Source organism: Thermobia domestica, chromosome 6, assembly GCF_964235325.1.
Source record: "Thermobia domestica chromosome 6, izTheDome1.hap1.1, whole genome shotgun sequence".
Taxonomy (NCBI): domain Eukaryota; kingdom Metazoa; phylum Arthropoda; class Insecta; order Zygentoma; family Lepismatidae; genus Thermobia; species Thermobia domestica.
This window is the reverse complement of record NC_137459.1, coordinates 201,369,745-201,392,657: the sequence shown is the minus strand read 5'-3', so window position 1 is coordinate 201,392,657 and position 22,913 is coordinate 201,369,745. Positions and strand designations below refer to the sequence as shown.

The 22,913-nt window shown below is 34.4% G+C and overlaps 1 protein-coding gene across 4 annotated transcripts in view; it reads left to right on the top strand.

The window, feature by feature from the left end:
• LOC145688404 (metal cation symporter ZIP14-like) overlaps positions 1-22,913 on the top strand; it is a 511,696-nt gene that overhangs the window by 301,429 nt on the left and 187,354 nt on the right. For all 4 annotated transcript variants that reach the window (XM_081762589.1, XM_081762588.1, XM_081762587.1 and 1 more), the window contains exon 3: positions 6,129-6,298. In XM_081762589.1, coding sequence (XP_081618715.1) covers positions 6,129-6,298 — 170 coding nt within the window. The remainder of the gene's footprint in view (positions 1-6,128; positions 6,299-22,913) is intronic.

Sequence of the window (22,913 nt, the reverse complement as noted above, 5' to 3'; positions counted from 1 at the left end):
TAAAGACTGGAGTATTTCCTTCAAAATGGAAGCAAATATATGTTGTGCCAATATACAAATCTGGCGATAGATATGATGTTAAAAATTATTGGCCTATTAGTTTGGTAAGTGCATTCTCTAAGATTTTTGAGTTAATCGTACACCAACATTTATATTTCAATGTAAAGAATATTTTAAGCGATACGCAGCATGTTTTTTATAATGGTAGATTGATTGCAACGAATCCCACTCATTTTAGAGATTTTACGTACTTTGCACTAAAAAGTAATTTACAGGTTGATGTTATATATATTGATATGTCAAAGACCTTTGACGCTATTGATCATAAATTACTTCTGAATAAATTATCAAACATTGGCCTATCACGGTCTTATATTAAATGGTTTGAAAATTACTTATCAAATATAATTTTTAAAGTAAAAATTGGCAAGGTAACATCTAGTCAAGGTCAAATAGGGAAGGAAATACCTCAAGGGTCTCTCCTAGGTCCGCTTCTTTTTTCTCTATTCATCAATGACCTACTAGGAAATGTAAGATACTCAAAAATACAATTATACGCAGATGACATAAAGCTCTTTAGAATAGTTAATAATGAGTATGAAAATTATCTCCTGCAGAAAGACTTAGATGCAGTAAACCAAGTGCGAGAATAATTTATTAACAATTAACTCTGGAAAAACTAGATATATGACATTTACTAATAAAACTCAATACTTTGTCAGTAAATATAAAATTCATGGAGTAAAAATAAACAAAGTAGAACAAATTAAAGATCTTGGTATTATTTATGACAGACAATTGAAATTTAGTAATCACATAAATAATTTAGTACAATCAACGAGAAAAACAATAGGTTTTATCTTTAATCAATGCCCTGATTTTTTAAATGGTAGTTCTTATGTGTACTTATATAAGACACTTGTTAGATCCAAACTTGAATTTGGTTCAGTCGTTTGGAACAGTTTGTCTAATATACTTATTAACAAACTTGAAGCAGTACAGAAATGTTTTATACGACTGCTATGTTATAAAATGAAAAAAAAGAACTACTATTCACACGAGTATGAATATTGGTTAACTTTTTGGGGACTTCAATCTCTAGCAGAAAGAAGAAATTTTATGGATAAATAATTTATTCAAATGGTATTGGATAATAAATATAGTAGCGATTACGGCTTGGAAAATATAGGAATAAGAGTGCCGTGTTATAGTGTAAGAAGTCAATCAACATTGATAGTACTAAATTCAAAACGTGAAATATTAAGAGTGACAATAACAATCTTATAACAGTTTAAAATGAACATATGTTGGGAGAAACAATAGAGCAATTATTTTATTTAATTATTTTTTTTCAAAGATTAAACTGTTTTAACTTCATGACAAGGGTCTTGATTTTATTATTATTATATATCTTCAGAATATCTTTAGTTATAACATTTTATTCAAAGAACCAATATTTTATGTGGAAATATGACAATAGGTAATCAGGATCTTTTACATAGAGGATACGAAATTTTAAGCAAAGTTGACTCATTATTTAAACGATAGTTAATTGAAGCTTTAATTTCCATACCTCTATTAATAGTATTTTATGATATTGACTGTATCTATTTTAATCTTATTTTATAATCAGTTTTAATCTTGTAATGTGAATATATTAAACTTCTGACAAGGGTCTTAACCTACCAATATTCATTCTATATCACAAATTTTCTGGTCTGTTTTAAATGATTGTATAATAGTCTTAACATGGTGCTGTATTTTTGCCAATGAGCTGTTCGCGGCACTGAAAATAAAGTTATAATAATAATAATAATAATCTTTATTTTAGTGCCGCGAACAGCTTTTGGCAAAAATACATCACTTGGTATCAGAGTATGCGATGGAATAATACTACTAAAAGTAAATAATAAGAAAGAAAACAATAAAAAGAAGTGTACTAATATAAAACACAATGTAGATAAAAGTCAGTTAAGCAGAAATAATTCCTTGTCAACGCAGTAAAACTTACCAAGTTTTCCACCCATCTAAACCAACAAGAAGCTAAGAACAGCAGTCATAAAATTACATTTGGCTTAATGTTTCTAAACGTCATTGATTAAAAACTATCAGTCAGATCACATAAAACTTTCACATTGTTTAATACAATAAGTCTAAAATGAGCTTAAAGAATATGTCAATCTTTTTAAAATTTCACATTTCCAATTCAGAGGAACTAAAATCATGGTATTTCTTATGCTATGATTTGGCACTTTAAAACCTATGTTTTGTAAACAATATTCACTGATATAAATGTTTAGTATTTTTTTGCATGCATACTCTGTCGAAATTTTTCGTCTATTCATAAGACTCTAAACCCCAATAATTAACCCAATATTCATAACTATGTGAGTAATAGCTCGTTTTCATTTTAAAACATAGCAGTCGAATAAAACATTTTTGCACAGATTCAATCTTGTTTGTCGAAGTTTTAGAAATGCTGTTCCAAATTACCGAACCAAATCCTAATTTTGGTCTTACAAGTAATTTATATAGAAATACATACGTTTTATCTCTTTGAAATACAGGCCACTGTTTAAAATAAAACCTATTATCCTTCTGGCACCTTGTATAATACAATTTATATGATTAGAAAACTTTAACTGACTGTCAAATGTAATACCTAGGTCTTTAATAATGCTTACTTTCTCAATTTGTACATTGTTGACCTCATGTTTACTGACATAATATTGAGTTTTATTGGTGTATGTCATAAATTTTGTTTTCTTATCATTAATTTTTAGAAAATTATTTCTACACCACGTGTTTACTGCATTTAAGTCTTGTTGCAGTAAATAATTATCGAACTCATTGTTGACCAATCTGAATAACTTCATATCGTCAGTATAGAATTTTAGAGTATTTTATTTTCTCTGTCAGGTCATTTAAAAATAATGAAAATAAGAGAGGGCCCAAGGGCGACCCTTGTGGTATTCCGTTTTTTACATAGCCTACACTAGAATGTACAGGTCCGATTTTAACTTCGTAAGTTCTGTTTGACAGATAGCTTTCAAACCAGCGAATGTACAAAGGTGACAAGCAAATATTTGATAACTTGCTAATGAGATACTTATGACTGACAGAGTCAAAAGCTTTTGATATATCTATGTATATTACATCGACTTGCAATTTATTTTTCAGTGCGTTATAGGTAAAATCTGTAAAATGAATTAGATTTGTTACAATTGACTTGCCCTTATAAAAACCAAGTTGAGACTCATTTAAGATGTTTCTTACATTAAAATATATGTGATTATGGACAATTAGTTCAAATATCTTCGAGAATGCAGTGACAAGAGTTATTGGCCTGTAGTTGCTTGCAATCTGTCTATCACTTGATTTATATACCGGAACAACATATACTTGCTTCCACATTGAAGGATATACACCTGTACGTAATGAAAGGTTAAATATATTTCCTAAATTAGTTGAAAGTTCAGTTGCACAAGCTTTTATTACATAATAAGGAATATTATCTGGACCTGGAGTAGTGTTCGGTTTAATTAGTTTAATTGCTTGCATTACATCTAAATCAGTAACGGTAGGAATTCCGATTAGAGCACTATTACCAACGATATTCTCAGGCAGTACCTCTTGACCTACTTCTAAGTTAAAAGCTTCATAAAATACACTCTTAAATGCTTCAGCAATTTCGATAGTGTCTTGAATTAGCATACCATTACAATTTATTTGCTTTGGTAATTGTTTACAGTCAGACTTTTTAAAAACGTTCCAAAAATATGAGCTGTTCTTATAAATACTATTTTCTAAACCTGAATAATAAGATTTTCTTGCTTCATTGTATTTCTTTTTTACAAGTTTTCGTAGGTCTGAATATCTCTGATACTATACGTCATCATTTGTTCTTTTGGCTTTAACAAAATATTTAGTTTTTTTTTTTTTTGTTTATTAGTGCTTTCAATTCTCGCGTCATCCATGGATCCTTATATTTTTGTTTACAACCAATTGATTTCTTAGATACATGCTCGTTAAATACAGAATAAATTAAATTATATAAATTTTCAGTGGTTTCATTGACACAGTTACTGCAATTATTTATTAAGTTAATTTCTCTAATGCCCTTGTAAATACCTAGGAAATTTGCTTGTTTGAAATTATATGTATCGTACTGAGGAACGGGACAATATTTGCCACTATCTATAATTTTCCACTCAAACATGAATGGGGGATGGAAGCGATCGACTTTAGTCAGTGGTGGGATATCAAAATGCATAGAACTGTTATCCAAGTTTGTCAGCAACAAATCTAATACTCTTCCCGGATTACTATGGTCATATGACTTATTTTTCTGTTTTAATTTAAAATATTGCTTAATTCAAATATTTTTTCTGCTTTTTTCTTCGAATAATAATTATTAGTTGTTATGTTACCTGAAATCCAATCTATGCCTCCTGCGTTAAAATCTCCTAATATAATTACATTAAAATCTTTCGTCAATACAAAAGAACATAGCCAATCACAGTAGTTACTAAAATCTTGAAGTAACATGTCAGGAGGGAAATAAACTAAACATAAAATCAATGGGGTACTGTCAGGAATTAAAATTTTTGCTATAATAATGTCTAAGGATTCGTCAGTGGGATTAAGGATTTCATAAGAATATTCATTTTTTTTTTTAAAGTAAACACCCTCCACCTTTAGACTTATTTGTGAGAGTTAGATTTCTATCTTTTTGTATCACACTGTAGTTTCTAGAGATTTGAGAAAGATAACAGTTTTCCTTTTTATACCACGTTTCTGTTATACAATAAAAATCATAGTTCTTACAGTTTATTTCATTTGTAAATTCTTTTTCTTTTGTGTTCAAACCATTAGAATTTTGATAGTATAGTTGTAAATATCTCGTATGCATTGATTATGTACTAGTTACCTGTTGTTGCTCTTTTCCAATCCGATCGCTTGCCGACGTGGGTACCTTTATTTCATCCTTCAAACGTCCCACGAATCTTGTGAACAATACTCCTTCAGGCCACATGTCTGAATTGCACACAGTATCAAAATGTTTTTCATGTACACTAACGTAAAAGGATGAATAGCTGATAATAATAATAATAATAATAATAATAATAATAATAATAATAATAATAATAATAATAATAATTATTATTATTATTATTATTATTATTGTTTTATTGTTGTTATTATTACTATTACTACTACTACTACTACTACTACTACTACTACTACTACTACTACTACTAGTAGTACCAGACTTCCGAACTATGTTGTCCAATAATGCCTAAAGTCTCATAGAACGGTACGCCGGTCCGTGTATTTCTCGACAGGTATCAGGTCAAAAGTAGTAAGAAATATCAAAAAGTGGATTTTTGCAATTGATTTAGCGTCGTAAGAATAGGTTTCATCTCCTCCACTAACCTTCTATTCAAACCGAAGACTGTTCAAACTAGCCATCTCCTTTTTCAACGCTTTGAGAAAAAGGAATAGCGAACTCATGTCTAGAAATGCAGCATTAAGGGCTGAGGGACGAGTCAATGTGCTGACCACACATCACTTCAATGCCACAAGTCGGTTAGCAGACCCTGGTCGTTGGACCAAGATTTTAGTTTTAGTTCAGTTTAATAATTATTATACAATATTATAAACCATTTTACGGAATTATTGTCCTTAGAAACGACTTCAACATTCCCGAACACTAACATGCAACGGTCATGATACCTCGCAGCAAATAGCACCCAGACTGTAACGTTTGATTTATTTTCCTTGAACTGTCTCTAGGAAAACCGTATCTGCCCAATATGAACTGTTATATCAGTTAATGCATCACTATCACTGCAAAAAGTAATATCAAAAGTGTACAAAGAAGAAAGAAACTTGTAATATGCCGCTTTAGATATAAAACATAATTTCTTTGTTTTAGCCTTTAGTTTTTAGCAGTGGCTATTAGATATTTTACTACCTGCATTGTCTAAAATTGACAATCTCAGTGGCAATTGTGCCTCAGTGATCTCTCTGTATATGTGGAGGTATTGTTTGTAGCTTATTTATCAGTCCTTACGTAGTCACAGTTATATACTTAAGAATGCAACAATTGTTTGTTTCTTTTTTAGTATGGGGATATGGCATTCTCTCCGTGGGTCTGATAAGTTTGTCATCGATTGTTGGTGTTGGATTTTTTCCATTAGTAAGTGAAAAATATCAGAAACGTGTGATGTATTTATTCATTGGACTTGCAGTAGGCTCGTTAACAGCTACATCAACTTTTCAACTAATACCTGAGGTAAGTGTACTATTAAGCAAATTACTCAGATTATCAAGGTTTTCCGTTTTTTTTTTTTTTTTTTTTTTTTTTTTTTTGAAAATAAAATATTATTTTAAGCGTATTCATACAAAGTTCATATTTTGTATGTTGCAACATGTTGTTACAGCATGTTGATATTCCGTCTCTCTCAACCTTCTGATATAATTGTGGGGCGTTAAACCAAGAACATGTTTCTACTTTTAATGGCGGCGCGAGTGTCATTCGATTGACATAAATTATTAAATAGATATCTTTGTTGTCAGTTGCTTAAGTTCAAGCAAATGTATTAGGATCCGGGGGTCAGTGAAGACGCCAGAGGGGCGGGGGGCAAGGGAAGCGAGCGCCCTCGTAGTGGTTACTACTGCCCCCCTGACTGTAACCCGGACGGCCCCCCCAGACTTCTACGATCTTAAAATATTCTACATAGATTATTTTTATACGTCAGTATCATAACCAATCTCATTGGCAAATTATATTATCTATACATTTACTACGTGGCAGATTAGTGTTCAAGCTTTCTTCTTTGAGCATCTTGATATGCACGTATATTTCTGTTCTCTAATTTATCGTCTTTCCCGGTAAATTTTAGTTATAGTTCTTTCTTATGATTTTTAGTTTCCAACAGTGAGAATAGGTAGCATTGTATGTCAGATTCAACTGAAAACAGAACTTTTCATTGTGCCTAGCAAATAACAACAATAGAGTTGGTCGACTTGTTTCCTACGCATTGGATGAACTCCTGTTAGAAACAGAAGGAAGGTAAAATCGTTAATTATATTAAATACATTAACCCGAGAAAGCTAACGTGTCGTAAATTTTACGAGAGAGTTGTGATATTTTGATGTTCCTTCCCCCTCGCCCGGCGAAAATGGACTAGTCCGCTGAGTTCCGTTTTCTACTAAGCCTGCATTGTTGGGCAGTATTTACTTTTCTTAGTTTCTGACTGTATTTCTATATGAACTCGTTAGCCGGTCGTAAGATTTACGATACATTAGGAATAACGCTTGGATTTTTTAACATTTTTACTATTATTTTCTACTTCTAGAGTGAACTTGCAGATACATTTTAGTGAAAGTGTCGGTTTTATTTTATAGTATTTATTCAAGGAAAGTTAAAAAATGAATCGAACGGGTATTGGTGACAGTGACCTTATCGAGACTTATAATGCAACGAAAGGAGGCGTTGATGCACTGGACCAAACGTGTCGTGCAGCCGTAACACCAAACGATGGACCTTGTGTGTCTTCTTTTTGGGATCATAAACATAACCCTGGTTAATAACTACTTCATTTATGTTCACAACGTTATGAAAATGGGTCAAAAGCCTCTTTCTACAAGAAAATTCGCCATGAAAATTCACGGTAGCCTTATTGAGCCATGGCTTCAAGAACGGATTCAATACTCAAATTTGCCCCGGAAACTCCGGCAATCCATTGCTGATATCCTGAAAATACCGGTGCCAGAGAAGAATGCTGTCCAGTCCAAAAACCAGACTCGCACAATTTGTGGTATTTGTCCATCAGCCAAGAGGAGAATAACGTCAATGTATTGCTGCCGTTGCAACAAGCCGATCTGCGGATAACAACGTGGGAAATGCTGTGTGTACTGCGCGGAAAAAGTTTGAACAACCAAACTGGCTGCAAAAATGTTCACTCATATGTATTCTTACCAACTGTAATCATTAAAGTCCCAGTTTGTAAAAAGATATGTATGTAGTTAAGTTTTTGTAACCAGTCGTAAATTTTACGATACGTTAGCTTTAATGTAACTTTTTGAACATGTTAGCTTTCCAGGGTTAAATAACTCGTGTGTGTTGATCCAGGTTTGAAGTTTCCAGTTACACATTTTGTTTTATTTAAAGATTCTGTATTTTTTTTCTGAAACATTATTCACAGCATTCAATACCCGTCTAATGTTATAACAGCTTAATTTGCGAGTACCAGAAGTTAATTTATGAAGGAGATAAAAAGAGTTGTGCTTTTTCTTACTGCAAATAATAATAAAGATATGGAATCAAATTGATTAGTCTCAATGAAACGTATTGTCAGAGTGTTGATCTTTAGTTAGTAATTAGTGCTTGCTTAGTTAGTTTGCTTCCAAGCACTGACGTAACGTCTACCTATTGAGTAGAAATGTACGAGGAACTGCTAGAAAATTCGTACGTGGAATGGTAAAATTTTAGTTATTCTATATACTTTCGCCGAGGTTCAATACACTTCCTTGTACAGTGCTCCAGTTTTTGTAGACCAGTTAAAAAAATCTGGAGACTTCCTCGCACCATTGTTCGTAGCATCATCCTTGTGAAACCTAAAATGGCATCCTTTCAAGTGTTACTTGAGTTTGCGAAATCAGTAATAGTTAGACAGAGCTAAATCTGGGGAATAAGAAGGATGAACTAGACATTGATATCCTAGATCATGCAAGGTCAGTTGTGCTTGCAGTGTTTGATGAAAAGGTGTATTCTTCTGAAGGAACAAAATTCCTTTCTTTTTATTTTCCGCGGCGTTGTATTTTCAATTTTTCTTTGTTTTGTGAGTAATGCTGAGATTTTGCATTAAATGTCTGACGCTTGGGCAGGCAATCTATGAATACGACTCCGTCCTTATCCCAGAAGAATGCCTACTTCTGTCTCTTGAACTTCTTGGGGCGACGGAAAATGAATGCTACCACTCCATTGACTGTTGTTTTGTTTCAGAATCGTAGCAGTCCAACCAGGGGTAAAAGAGAGGGGAACGCGGAGGACTTCGTCCCCTCACTTCCAGAGAATATCTGTGGCGTCCCCCCACTTTCTAAAAGAATTACAATGGGCAATGATAGACAAAGTTGATTGCGTGACGTTATGCGCCCCCCTCCCCCCACCCTTTTCAGTTCCACTTTTAACCCAGAACATCCACATTTCGTCCATGGTTACTATTCGTGACAGAAGTTGATGTGCATCATCGTCAAAATGGGAGAAGACTTCCTTTGACGTCGTCCCTCTTTCACTCGTTTAATCTCCTGATAGTTTTTTGGGAACCCAATATGCCGATAACTTGCGCATGCCCAAGTCATTATGAATTATGCTACCGACACGTTCCATAAAAATGCCCATAATCTTTGACACACAATCAAAAGATTGTGCTGAAATTTTGCAATTTTCAAGAATAATGTCACGAATTGCATCCATGATCTCGGGGACAGTCACTGCTTTTGGTCATCCTGGATGTAATGCATCATGTGTTGAAAAATCACCACTTTTAAATCCTGTACCACTCATTTCTTCACCATTGTGTATAACGGAGGAGAGTCCCATATTGATTCACTGGTTTCCTCATGAATTTACCTCTTTATGAGAGCTGTGATCTCGATGTTCTTAACACGTTCGCTGCTGAGGACGCCCATCGGCGTCCAGTACTGAATTTGGCATATGCGCCGGACGCCTCTCGGCGCTTGTCCCTACAGCTGATTGACTTTCCCGCCAATACCTGCACTAGCGCTGGCGGGAAAGTGAATCAGCTGTAGGGACAAGCGCCGAAAGGTGTCCGGCGCATATGCCAAATTCAGTACTGGACGCCGATGGTTGTTCTCAGCAGCGAACGTGTTAAAGTTCGCTGGTTGGGCACACGATCGTTTCAGATAGGTCTGAAAACGCAATAAGAATTTCATTATTAACCCTTTCGTGCATAACAACCTCATATGAGGCGCTAATATTATTTCTAACACCTCAAAGTTAGTCGATGTTACGAGATTTTTCTTCCACGGATCCATGAAGGCCTTAGGTAAGTTGCTCGCGAGATGGAATGTACTGTATTATCCCTATGTTACTCAAGGTTATGCATTTAGAGCGTGCGTTCCTTACTGGTTTCAAGCTTCTATTTTATTTGAAGTAGTTTTAATAAAATGGAAAACAATCCGAAGGGAAAAAAAAAATAGTTTTATATTTCTAAACATTCAAGAATAGCAGTCTATAACAGTTTTTATCGTACGTACTGGGAATGATACTTTTTAGGCTATTTAAACTTGTAACCTTAAATGAGGCTTCCATGCAGCTAGGAACGTTTTCAGTACGTATTAAAAAGTTCCGTAGTAATGGTATGAAATGGTGGTACTTATTTATTTACTTTCGGCTATAAATATCTCTGTTGATGATGATAAATTTACTTGGTTTGCGGAGAGCGAATGTAGATAAATTTGACAATGCCGATTGTAGTAGGAGCGCACAGACGAGTGAAGTCCACCACCACTAACCCCCCCCCCAAAAAAGTCTTCCTAGCCTAACATATATTTCTACATTTTGTCAATAAAACTTTACTTGTTGAACATGAAAATGATGATGCGGCATGAAAATTTGATTCTACACTTCATCTGTGCTCTTTCTCTTATAAAAACAATCTAATTCTATAATATTTCTGAAAATATAGGAAGTATTTTACAGCTACTTATCGGCTTTTCGGGTACAGAATAATACACGTTTAATAGTACATATACGTAGTGGCTTGTAGTGTTGGAACACCCCAAAGCTTGGAACAAAAATTTCTTGGTGCATGCCTGGGTTGTAATATTATATTAATCCAGTAAAAGAGCGTAATTAATTTTTTACTTACATACCTGCAATTGACTCGTAATATTTTCTCTTCGAATCCGCGAATTAGCCAGACACTGCGATAATCGGAAAGGAGCTCAAAATGTTCGAGCACAAGGATTCTGCATACAAGAGAAAAACAAGATGCATGTGTGGATGGTGTAATGTTTACTTGTGTCCGTAGTGTTTTCGAGAATTTCCATTGTAAATGATCACAATAGTTTACAATAGCATCCCAAGACTGTCCATCGAAACGACGAGGATAGACGTGAGGACACTGCGAAGACCATTTGTGTACACAGCTCTTCCAGTGTTGCCGTTGTAAGTGATGAAAACAACCGTAGTAATGAGTTCCGTTCACAATGTAATGCTACGTGTAGAACCCATTTTGCATAGAAGCCTCATAAGATGTGCTTACAATTTTTTTTTACTGCAATTGGTAATGAACAACAACGAAATACACGTTATACTGTAATGTAAGTGAAACATAATATAACTATTATTTTTGGCATGAAAAATAGCTGTCCCCCAAAACATATATCTGCCCCTCCTTTACCTCCCTACGAAATTAAAGCTGGCGTCGTCACTGCCAGGGGTCACGTGCAACCTCGGCTCAAGGATCAGCGCACGTGCATATGACGTTGCGAGCTCTATGGATGGGCATGCACATGAAAATTTCATAGCTGACTAATAATAATGCTAAAAATAATATGTTAGTAGAGAACCTCGGGGCTTATAAATAATAATGTACAGTTATTTTCTTTTTTTATGAAACTAAATTTTAGTAATTGTAAAAGAAAATTATTTGGTGAGCTTCCACACATAGTTTCTATATACTGTTATGGGATGTTATTAGATGCTATAGTACTTGGGTTCAATTCTTGGTAACGCTACGATACATTATATTATTGAAAGTAATTTAACTTAATTTTATTTGCATAATCACTTGTGTTTATTAAATCACGTTACTTGACAAAGGAAGGAGGAAATAGCGTTATAAAAATTATTTAAATTGTTCTTGAATTGTTATCTTTGTTACGAAAAGCAAATACTGCAACTTAGTTACATTACGTTAAAGAAAATTTACATAATGAGGCCATTATATAACTGTTAAATAATCACTATTAAATCAGCATATTACTTTCAGAATGGTGTACGGAAATATTTGAAATTCTGTAAGAATCTTTGTATTCATCTCTTCCAGAAATTTCTTAGATTAACAAAATTTAAATTATCCGGAAGATTGCGTCTTGAGATTTTAAGGATTTTTGGTCAGCAGAATGTTCTTTTTCAACTGAGTTTTCTCAAGAGTTTCCAACTGCTGGCTGGAGCCATTGTTGTCTTGAAGTATCTCCGAAATCTGCATTCTCATGTTTTCAGTTACATAAAACTGTTTCCTTGGAAAGAGAGGAGTTAGTAAAAGACCTGGAACCGAGGGAGTAAAAGACCGGGAACAGAGAGAGTAAAGGATCGAGAGTCGAGAGAGCGCGGACTAAAAGAGACGCTTCGAACTAGTAAACGCAGTGAGTCGTAAATCGTAAACAGACAAGCATGTCACTTTTCGAAGTAATACCACGCTCAAAGTAACGATACAAAATATTTCATTTAAATTTTTAAAGTGTTCAGAAAATTTGTAAACCATTCCTACTATCAAGTGATATACGATTACCAAGTTTCATTCTTCCAAGGACATTTTATAACATCTGAAGCAGAGCTGCAGAGAAGGACTCTTGGCAACATGGATTCAGTAATGCTCGAGGTATGACATTCTTTTGGCCAGATTTCCTTTCTTTTATTCGACACAATCTTTCAGACATCTAAACACATCCAATCTAGGAACACTGAGTCCTATGTCCAATAAATTGATTTAAGATGAATGCTAAGCTTTTCTCTAAATTGAACACCAGTTTCATTAATCACGACTTGAATTAGTTTTAGCTTCATTGCACGCAATTTTGCCTAACTTTTAAAGGCATGCTCATAAGAGAAATTTCAGATATTTCACTAAGTTTAGTCTGGTCTTCTCCTTTAAGCTACAACCCCCACATTCACTTTGAATTAGAGTAGACCAGGCTAACAATACTCTATTCATATAGTATATACGGCACTCAAGTAGTGAAAGTGTTTCATACGACTCATATTGGGGCATAAATTCACTTGATGTACCTCGTGTTTTGTATTTAAATAATAATACTAATTCAGTGAAATCATTCTAAGTTGAACACCTACAGTTCCTTCGAAAACTCTCCAAATTGAAGGGATTTCATTGTGTTATTGTCCAAGATAAAAGGGTAGAACTTTGTACCATAGGAATGTCACATTGTCACGTAATAAACAATACTACACTACTACATGCATCAATATACTATATTATGCGCTGAGCAGTACATACCCTAACAGTACAATTACATAGCAGGCATATGCCTATCATGTTCCCTCAGGTAATTAGATTCTTGGCATCTTTTTGCCCATATTAATGAGGCAGTTTGACGATATTTTTGACATTGTAGCAGTTACCAATGATATATTCCGTGGAGATTCTTGACATTTGACAGTTCTTAATAATATATAATAATTGTATTCACGGATGGTCCTTTTATATTATGACAATTTTAATGAAACATACATTTTTTGCGCATATGAAATAATCACTTTGTATATGTAAATGACACAGACACATATAATAAAAACTACGATAATATATGCAGCTATAAATTACTAAGCGTACGGACGTTTTATAGGGAAAGAGAATATGATGTATAATGAATGTTTTCCGTGGTTACAATGTTTAAGAAATGCGAACTTGAGAAGCAGGATATAAGATGATTTTAGAAATGAAATATGCAGATCATACACGTGTAAGAAGGTAATATATTTGCGGAGATCGGATGATGTGGAATGGGATATCACGTGATGGACGAAGAATATTAAATACCCGTGTTTTTAGTGAAAAAGAGTTATAATTTGATTTGAAAACAAGGATTTACCGAAACCTTTGAATCTTAGTACAAGAGGTGAAAGTGATTTAACAGAGTCATCAGTTTCGCCGGACACAGTTTTCAACAATGCAGGAAGTGACACCACAATTTCCGCCATTGGAAACAGAAATTTCCCCGTCTAAATTGGATGTATTTACATCTTTACTGGGAACAGAGTTTTTATCTGAACCGCAACCTCTGCCACTGGAAAGTGGAAACGGGAGTTACCAAGGCCAACTTGGATGTCTTTATCGGGGACATCCCAACCGGTGGTGAGCCCGCAACCTCCGCCATTGGAAACAGAAATTTTCCCGTCATTTGATGTATTGTGAGCCGATCATGAAATAGAAGAATATCTCACAACACCTTCACCAACAGTCAGTAATTCCTCGGTGCAGAATTGGGAGTTGGAAGAATTTTTGAATTTACCATGTGAGTGTACTGAAGAACGAACATCATTGGATTGTATAAAAGACTGTATAATATACTGCAAACCAGACGATATATGTATTTGTTTCGAGTGCGGGCTCGGAGACGGCAGTCAATGGACACATGATTGCTTGGTGTTGGATACGGAATCTTTTGAACGGAAAGCTGTAGATGCTGTAACAAAATATCAGGTTCGCGAAAAATTATTATCAATTTACAGAAAAAAGCATGCACAGCCTTTTGCGATCATATTAATCTTTATTGAACGTTTTCGAGGACTTGTGTGGGACTTTGAATATAAGCCGACGCTAGTGAAACTTTTACTATAGAAAGATTATGAGAAGTACGTGGACATATGGTGAATTGTGTATTGTTTTCAATTTTAATTGTTTGATTTCCTTCGTTTATTATTATTAATCATGTATTGTGATAGTGAAAATTGTGGACAGAACATTAGTCAAAGTTGTGTGTTACAAACTATAACTATATACCTACGCTCAAATGGAATAAGTGGTTGCAGCACAATCCTGGAACTTTTCTCGAAAACACTTGTTGCATGATAAGACTTTAGTAGAACTGTTTGAAATCTTCATGAACGGCATCGTCAAATTTCAATCACAAACTTTATGTTAAAAACTGCTGAAAGTAAAAAATACTAAATTTATTGGACAATTCTTATTCCAGTTGTCATGGAGCGTTCGTGTGAAACTTCAGTTTGGCATAATGGTATTGTAGACATTCAGGGATTTAAGACTTCCCCGAATTAATTTATGATATATGAATTGTGTCTTACTGAGTGTGATGATACATTAAATTTCCATTGTTTAGTAAACGTACCATGTGAATTTAACGATTTACCAATAGGTTGTCAAAAAACAAATCGATTGGCTTGCAAACCACTTACATGGCTTGTCGTGGTCTAGTAAGACTGGCTATCTCGTATCACATATTCGGAATATTATGTATGATTTTTGTGCATCAGATGCAGCCTTCCTATGTAAAGGTGGAGAAAAATCCATTTGGATAAAGAAAACCTTTGCACTAGCTAACCTTGTGGATCTGAAAACAAAAGGTTGTCCACCATTAGCAGAATTACAATGTACTGTTTGTAATGAAATTTGTTCATTTCATAAGCAAGCAGAATCAAAATCGGCATTTGCATATCGAAATGCATAGCAATTGAATTATTGGTGGAAAAAGGAGCGATCCACAACCCTTAATAAGGACATAGCAAGTTTAATGTTTTCATTTTAATCTTAAAATTATTATAAGAAAGAGATATTGTATGGAGAAATAAAAAAAAAACATAAAAAATTAAAAAATGGTATTTATTTATTTCTAAAAATCTACAAACATCTACTTTTTCATTGTGTTTTCTACATTTTTGACAAGCTTATCATTATCTTTTATTTTTATGATTAAACATTGCTATACATTTTTCAAATGAGACACTTCGTATCATATAATACAGAAAATATAATACAAAATATCCACACATGATAGAATGATTATCTTGAACCTGTACAGTATTTACAAAATAGAGTTTACAATTCCTTTGTAGGATCTGTTGAATTAGTTTACGCACACCCTGTGCCAGAGATTCAAAATAGTACCCATGTTTATTGTTATCGATATAGATCGCTACACAATGGCTACCAGGGAAATCAGACTTGTCCAAATTAATAATCAGCCCTACTGGGTGTTGAACAAGTATAGGTAAAGGATCAATGGGATAAATTCGAGTCACATTTTCACCACAAATACAGTCTTTTAGTAACACTTCTAATAATTGATGACTATCCATGTTTATTAATCTATTTCTTCCTTACTTTATTCCTCTTTTTTATTTTTGATGAAACATACGTTGCACTATTTGGATTTACGTATAAAACATAACCATAGATTTTTCAGTATTCGGCATATAATAAAGCTTCACACGCACAACACTTAAATTGTTTAAATCTGTGTTTTAAATAATTACAAGAGTATACATGAAATCCCAAGGAAGAAGCTTTTGGGCACTATAAATCTTCTAAATTCACAACAGTCCGTTCCAATAGTTGTTGCAGTTAGTCATGACGTGTCTTACCATAAGTATACAAAGTACAGGTATTAGCACAATATTGTTTCAGTATAGTAGGTAACAACGAGTAATCTACAGCGCCATCGTACCAGTCAATACCGTAATCATGTTGTACTAGATGTTTGTTCGAAAGTATGAGCGACACACACAATTCATGTAATGGATATGGTGGTTTAAAAATCCAGCTTTGTACAAAGCGGATATCAGGATTTACTATTGCAAGTTCTTTAATAACAATATGATCATCATTATCGTTAAATGCGGAAAAGTGAACCATAACCCTCATGGAACTCAAATGACGTAATTTTACATTGTATGATCAGTATATATATTCCTATATTTATCGATTTGAAGGAGAGAATCAAATTCGACGTACACAATACATGTAATGGAACTTTGTAGAGGTTGAGAAAATGATAATTTTAAATTGGCAGGGTAATCACGTATGATATCCCAGATCATCTAATGTACTGTACATGTTGGAGATAGAATGAATGGATACAAAGTGTATTCATGTCTGAATTCCTCACGGGAAATATTATGTGAATGATCTTGATAATATATACCGGAACCGGAAAACAGAGTGGAATATGTTTGACATATAATCCATTTGCAAAATCAGGAGTGAGGGGTGTCGGTGGAAATGATTTTGAACCAACTTGTAATTGCAATTTGTTAACGTTAAAATGTTGAAATTCAAGAGGGTTCACATGTGGTTGGCCGTTAAATGCAGCGTTTGATACAAAGCCTATAACGACACCTTTTGGTACTTTACCCAAAGAAAAATTGTCGAGATTATATGAACTTACTTCTGCGGGAATGGCATATGTACGAGTTTCAACACGGGTAAAAGGTATGTTGGCTGGAATGAGTCCCATGCCAGGATTGATTTGCATAGCTAAGTCGGCAATATCTAGACGCCGCACGTGAAGTATTACGTCTTCAAGTTTGGCTTTATATGCTGTATTTTCAGCAGACATTAAACAAAACATATCTTTTGTACGATGTAATTTTACACGTAAACTTACTTCATTAGGAAGCATACATCCCACACCAGCAATATCAGCATGGATGCGGCCATACATGTCGAATGATGCACTGTTTCTAACATACTGGGCAAGATTGGTAAATCTAGTATTTGCATTGCCTAATACATTAAATCGGTTTGCAGTATTTTTATACCATAGGGGGCGCGGTGGCTCAGTGGTAGAGCGTTCACCTCTGGTGCTTGGGGTCCCGGGTTCGATCCCAGCCTCCGCCAAGTGAACTTTGTGGTGGACAAACACCGTGCTCGTGGGTTTTCTCGGGGTTCTCCCGTTTCCTCCCACTTTCTTCATTCCACCATTTCACTCATCTCTCATCATCACCGTCTCCTTTAGCCTAACCGGCATAACCGTGGGACGTAAAACTTAAAGATTTCATTTCATTTTTTTTATACCATAATCCTCCAGTTAAATGGGTTCGAGCGGCATCGCTACCATAACTTAATAACGTTTCGATATAAGCACGGTACGGACATGAACTAGAAGATGTACTAATTAATTTATCAATTAACAAAACATAAACTTGACTAAATAACGAATGAACAAAATTATTTACATGTGCAACAATATCCGCCTCAACTAAATTTGTATTATCGGTTTTTGTAATTTTATATTTTACATAAAGATAAAAATATGCAGTGGGTATAAAATTACCAGTTTCACCAAGTACAACAAATTCAATTGGTCCTTCTGACGATAAAGTAGAAACCGGACGATATTCAAGAGTGAAAGATGACTCAATAGAAGTTTCAGTCATTGAATAGTAAACAAATCAAGTTCACTTGTACAACATTCAGGACTACTTCCAGTGAATAAAACCATGATTAGCTAAATATATCACCCGAATATTATCGATTACGTTTGACCGGAGGACCGAATTGTACAATAGCAGGACCCTTACGCTTTCGTGGACGTTTCTTACCACTACCAGTTAACAACTAAGTTTATTTGCAGCTTTCGTTTTTAATGTTTATTCAGCTTCTTCTACGCCAGCACGAACGGATTCTTTAAACGGACGGTCTTCCAATACATCACCTGCAACTTGTATTCCCGTTTGTAACGCCTGAGGGTCTACAGCTTTGGCACCTTACTTTAATAAAGGTAATGTAAAACGAAATAAACTTTTAAACATACTACCAATTCCATGACCCCGTTGATAAACTGGACCTGAAAAGAAGGGGAGCCCAAGTCCCCGCTGGTAATACGTATTTTGCTTTTTCATTTTCCAGGGGAACGTTTAAAATGAAGTGTGTTTCAATGACGAATTCATTATGCAGACTGAATTCTAGATACTCGAATCCACGAATTCATACTTTCTGGGTAGCCTAACCATTTCACGGAAACGCACCCCTTCTTACGTTGAGGAACTTTTCAATTTAAATGGGTCTTGTTTGAGCATAGACATATTTTTTGTAATTCTTCACCATAAAATGTTCCTTGTATTTTTATCACCATTTAAGTCTTTTAATTTATAAGTTACAGGATTTGATTTCATACACTTATCAACGATAAATATTTCTCGAGACCAATTCGGCAAGTAACCTTTTTCATGTTTATGTTTATATTTAGTAATTCGAGCATAATCTCCTACTTCAATTTTACACGTTCATTTCTTTTTATTTACAGCCTTTCCGTCCAGCGTATTTCACACTTGATTGATATTTGAATCGTTTAGTTCTGCAGGTGCCATTTTAATAGTTAAATGATAACTATGATTATAATTGTGTACAATTTGATCTAACACATCAATGTGCCGATACGTATTTTCTGTAGTAAAATAACGATATATTTAACTTTTAATGGTACGAATCATTTTTTCTACTAACGCACATTTCATTTCCGAATGTACACTATAATGATGAATTCCAAAATCTTTAAACAATCTCATTACATGGCGATTATAAAATTCTGACCCTAAATCAGTTTAAACGTGAACCAGGATGGCAGTTGGTTTAAAATTAAGTTATTGCATTAGCTATTTCAGGCCCTTTCTTTGTTTTTACAAGAATGCAATACAAGTACCGCGAAAAATGTCAATTGCACATAAAATATAGCGATATCCATCATTACACTTTGCAATATTTTGCATGTCCGCCATATCGCATTGTAATGTTTCGTTAGGACCACTAACATAGTATTGTTTCCGTGGAAACGTTTTTCGTATTGGGGCGTGCAGTGTATGTACATCTTGTGGTGCTAACCATTCTTTAATTTTCTCTCGGGATAATTTCGTTTTACGTTCTAATTTACTAATACTGGGTAAAGTTGCAGGATCTGAAACTTGTAATAGATTTTTAATAATTTTTGTCATTTTTATTTACATTTTATATTCTTTCCAATACCAGAATACGTTAGCTGTTATTGCAGGAGATAGTGCAGTCGAAGAAGAATGCCGTTTTCGAATTTTACTGCCAGTCACTTTCGGGGTTGCAAAAGCAGGTGAAGGTGTTCCTGGTGTGGGTGAAATAATAAATTCTCGAGGAACATTAATATCATCCAATAACGTTTTAAATGGCTGTAATTCTATTGGCTGTGTTGAATATTTCCGTGAACGAACAACATCATTCACTAAATCGATAATATTGGAACCGGGAACATTTCCATGGATAGCCACTGTACCTGTTTGATCCCACGATATCTTATGAGAATTAATGCATCGGTAAAGTAATAAATCCGTTTTCCTTTGAAACGTTTTCGGTACTGGTTGTAATATATCAGGTACAAGTTAAAATACCACTATCTGTATGACTACTTGCATTTTCTGAGTCAACAATTGGATTTTCCGATTGGGACCCGATTTATAATGTACACTCCGTATCAAAAAAATTGCGACAGCCAACGCTGTGCAGTTAGGCCACCCAATATATAACTTCTTATACCATAATCGTGTCAGGTAAAGAGACTCCCTCTCTCTCCTCTTTTCTTCTCTCCTATACTAAAATTAGCTAAAAACATGAGCGCAATTCTTATTTCAAACTGCACATGTATTAGTTTCGACAAAATGAAATAACAAAACCGAGACGGAACAAGATTCATATGTTGATGTAGGGGGAAACTGAAACACACACAATGAAAAATTGAAACTAATGGATGTCTATTACACAGAGATGAGAAATGAGGCAGAGAGAAAGAAGAGGATAGAAGAAGAAAAATAAAAGAGAGAACAGATAAACTGTGGAATTCAAACGTAGCACGAAAAGAACATAACATTATATAGATCCGTTTCCAGAAATTCAACAGTAATATAGAAATAACGTTTGTTTTTACATATGTTTTCAGAACTATTCGAATATATAGAGGATGCTTTAAACATTCATTAATTCCTTTTCATAATGGATAGCATACTCAATTTAAAGTAGAACTTTAGATCTCCGAGACACATCTAGCATAATGTCAAAAGATTAACACACATGCTTTGTTTCCGCGTGGTTCGATTGCAAATTCGGTAGTGTTCTTTGAATGTACTGTTCCAAAATACATTCTAATAAACCGAGTAGATAGCGTTGGTCATATCCTCCATTTCAGACTACTAATGTAAACCGAAGAAAAAGAAAAACAACGAAAAAAAGAAAAGAGAAAGAAAGCAATAGAAAATAGAAGAGTTCTATTTTACTGCTAAATTTCTATCAGAAATAACCTATATTAAAAGTCCAAACTGTATAGTAATGAAAAGTCACAAATGTTGGAAAGGAAAAGTTTATGTTTCTCATAGGTAGAGCGTTCCGAATTTCAACGTAAAAAACATATTGAATTATTGGATGGGAACAACTTTTGTGTCGAACTAGTATAAATAAATTTTTGTTTTCAAATAACCAAAGAGGTTACCATTTTCAAGTCTTTTCCGAAGATTTATCTGTTCCGAACACCCAGCATTAATTTCATTTCTTCCGGATATAACGTAAGTTGCACAAATAGAATAAACAAGCTAAGAGCTCAAACGGACCATCGTGTCAGTCGGATGATTTTGTTTAGGTTATCGACCACCACTGGGTCGAGGACCCAAATCCGTAGTGACCCGGTAATTTGACTGAGACTCGGTAACCCAAAGGATAGAAAAGAGATTATACTTATTCCCTTGCGTTTAAACAGTGTTTCTCTCAGAGATGACCAGGACTGGAGATGTTACTCCTCAGAGCACGAAAAACACGACGCCGAAGTTAACAGTTAATTAGATTCTCCAGACCAGGTATATCGGGCTCTTGTTCCGTTTTAACTTTGGAACATGAAGTGCGTGTGTGAGAGAGAGGGAGAGAACGGAAGAAGTGAAAGATGCAAAGGCAGGATAGGGAAACGTTAAGAAAGAGAAAAAGGAGGACGAATATAAATAAGAAACATACTTATCATTACAGTGTATGATATAGAAAGCACACACTGTTTATTTGAATTATCGCCAGTGATGCCTTGTAAATTCTCCATCAGAAGATAAATCTCTGCAGCCATTATTTTTTGCGAAAAAATCATACTACCTGATGGGGAATCGAACCAAGTTTTTTTTACAATTTGGAAGTCTGACACGTTACCATTACACCACCGATTAGTTAGCCAAACTTAATTTAACAAATGGTGTAGTGTTTCTTTCTGAGAAGGATAACACGAAAAAAGTGTACTGCAGATAAATGATGTCTTTGGAAAGTCCTGGTAATTCTCTTGCCCTTTCCCAACCAGCATTCGTAAATCTTCTCTATCACGATACATGTGTTAGCTTGCACATTCTTATGTATTGCTTGTCCGGTAGAAGAAATCGATTCTTCAGAATCACTTTGTAAAAAAAACACCTTTGGCGTAAACCCGGTCTTGAACCTATGTTCGATACCTGTATTAGTCATAAGGCTATTACGTTACCCCTGCACTATCATGCCATCTGTAATTACAAGCCAAATATTATTTTAGTCCTGATTTTTGGAACTAACCGGCTTCTTCCTGTAACGTTATTTGGACCAAAGTGCAGAACGAAATTGATTTATTCGTCGGCCTGGAGAGAAATTGGTGTCCACTGATAAAGGGAAAACATACAATCGAGGAAATGATAGAGAAATAAAACATATTTTACAGTAATTTCGCCCTGAAAGTTGAAAGGTACGCGAAAAATAATAATAATAATAATAATAATAATAATAATAATAATAATAATAATATCCTATATTATAATATTGAAAGTAACTATGTTTGTGACTCCTAGTCTCTTGAACCACCCGACCGATCTCGATCAAATTTTCAACATTGATAAGGTTCGGGCCTGGGAAGCTTCTTTATCATTTTATTTTAACGGTAAAATTTAGAGGAAAGAGGAGGGTAGGAGGGTTGATATATAAAAATGAATAAAACGTAATAACTCTTAAACCACCAGACCGATCTCTATCAAACTTTCAACATAGATAAGGTTCGGATCTGGGACGACTTTTATGATTTAAATTTGACTGTGCAACGCAGGGGCCGGAGAGGGGAAGACGTGAAAAAAATTAAAATGAAATTGACTGTATTTGTGACTTCAGCACTCTTGA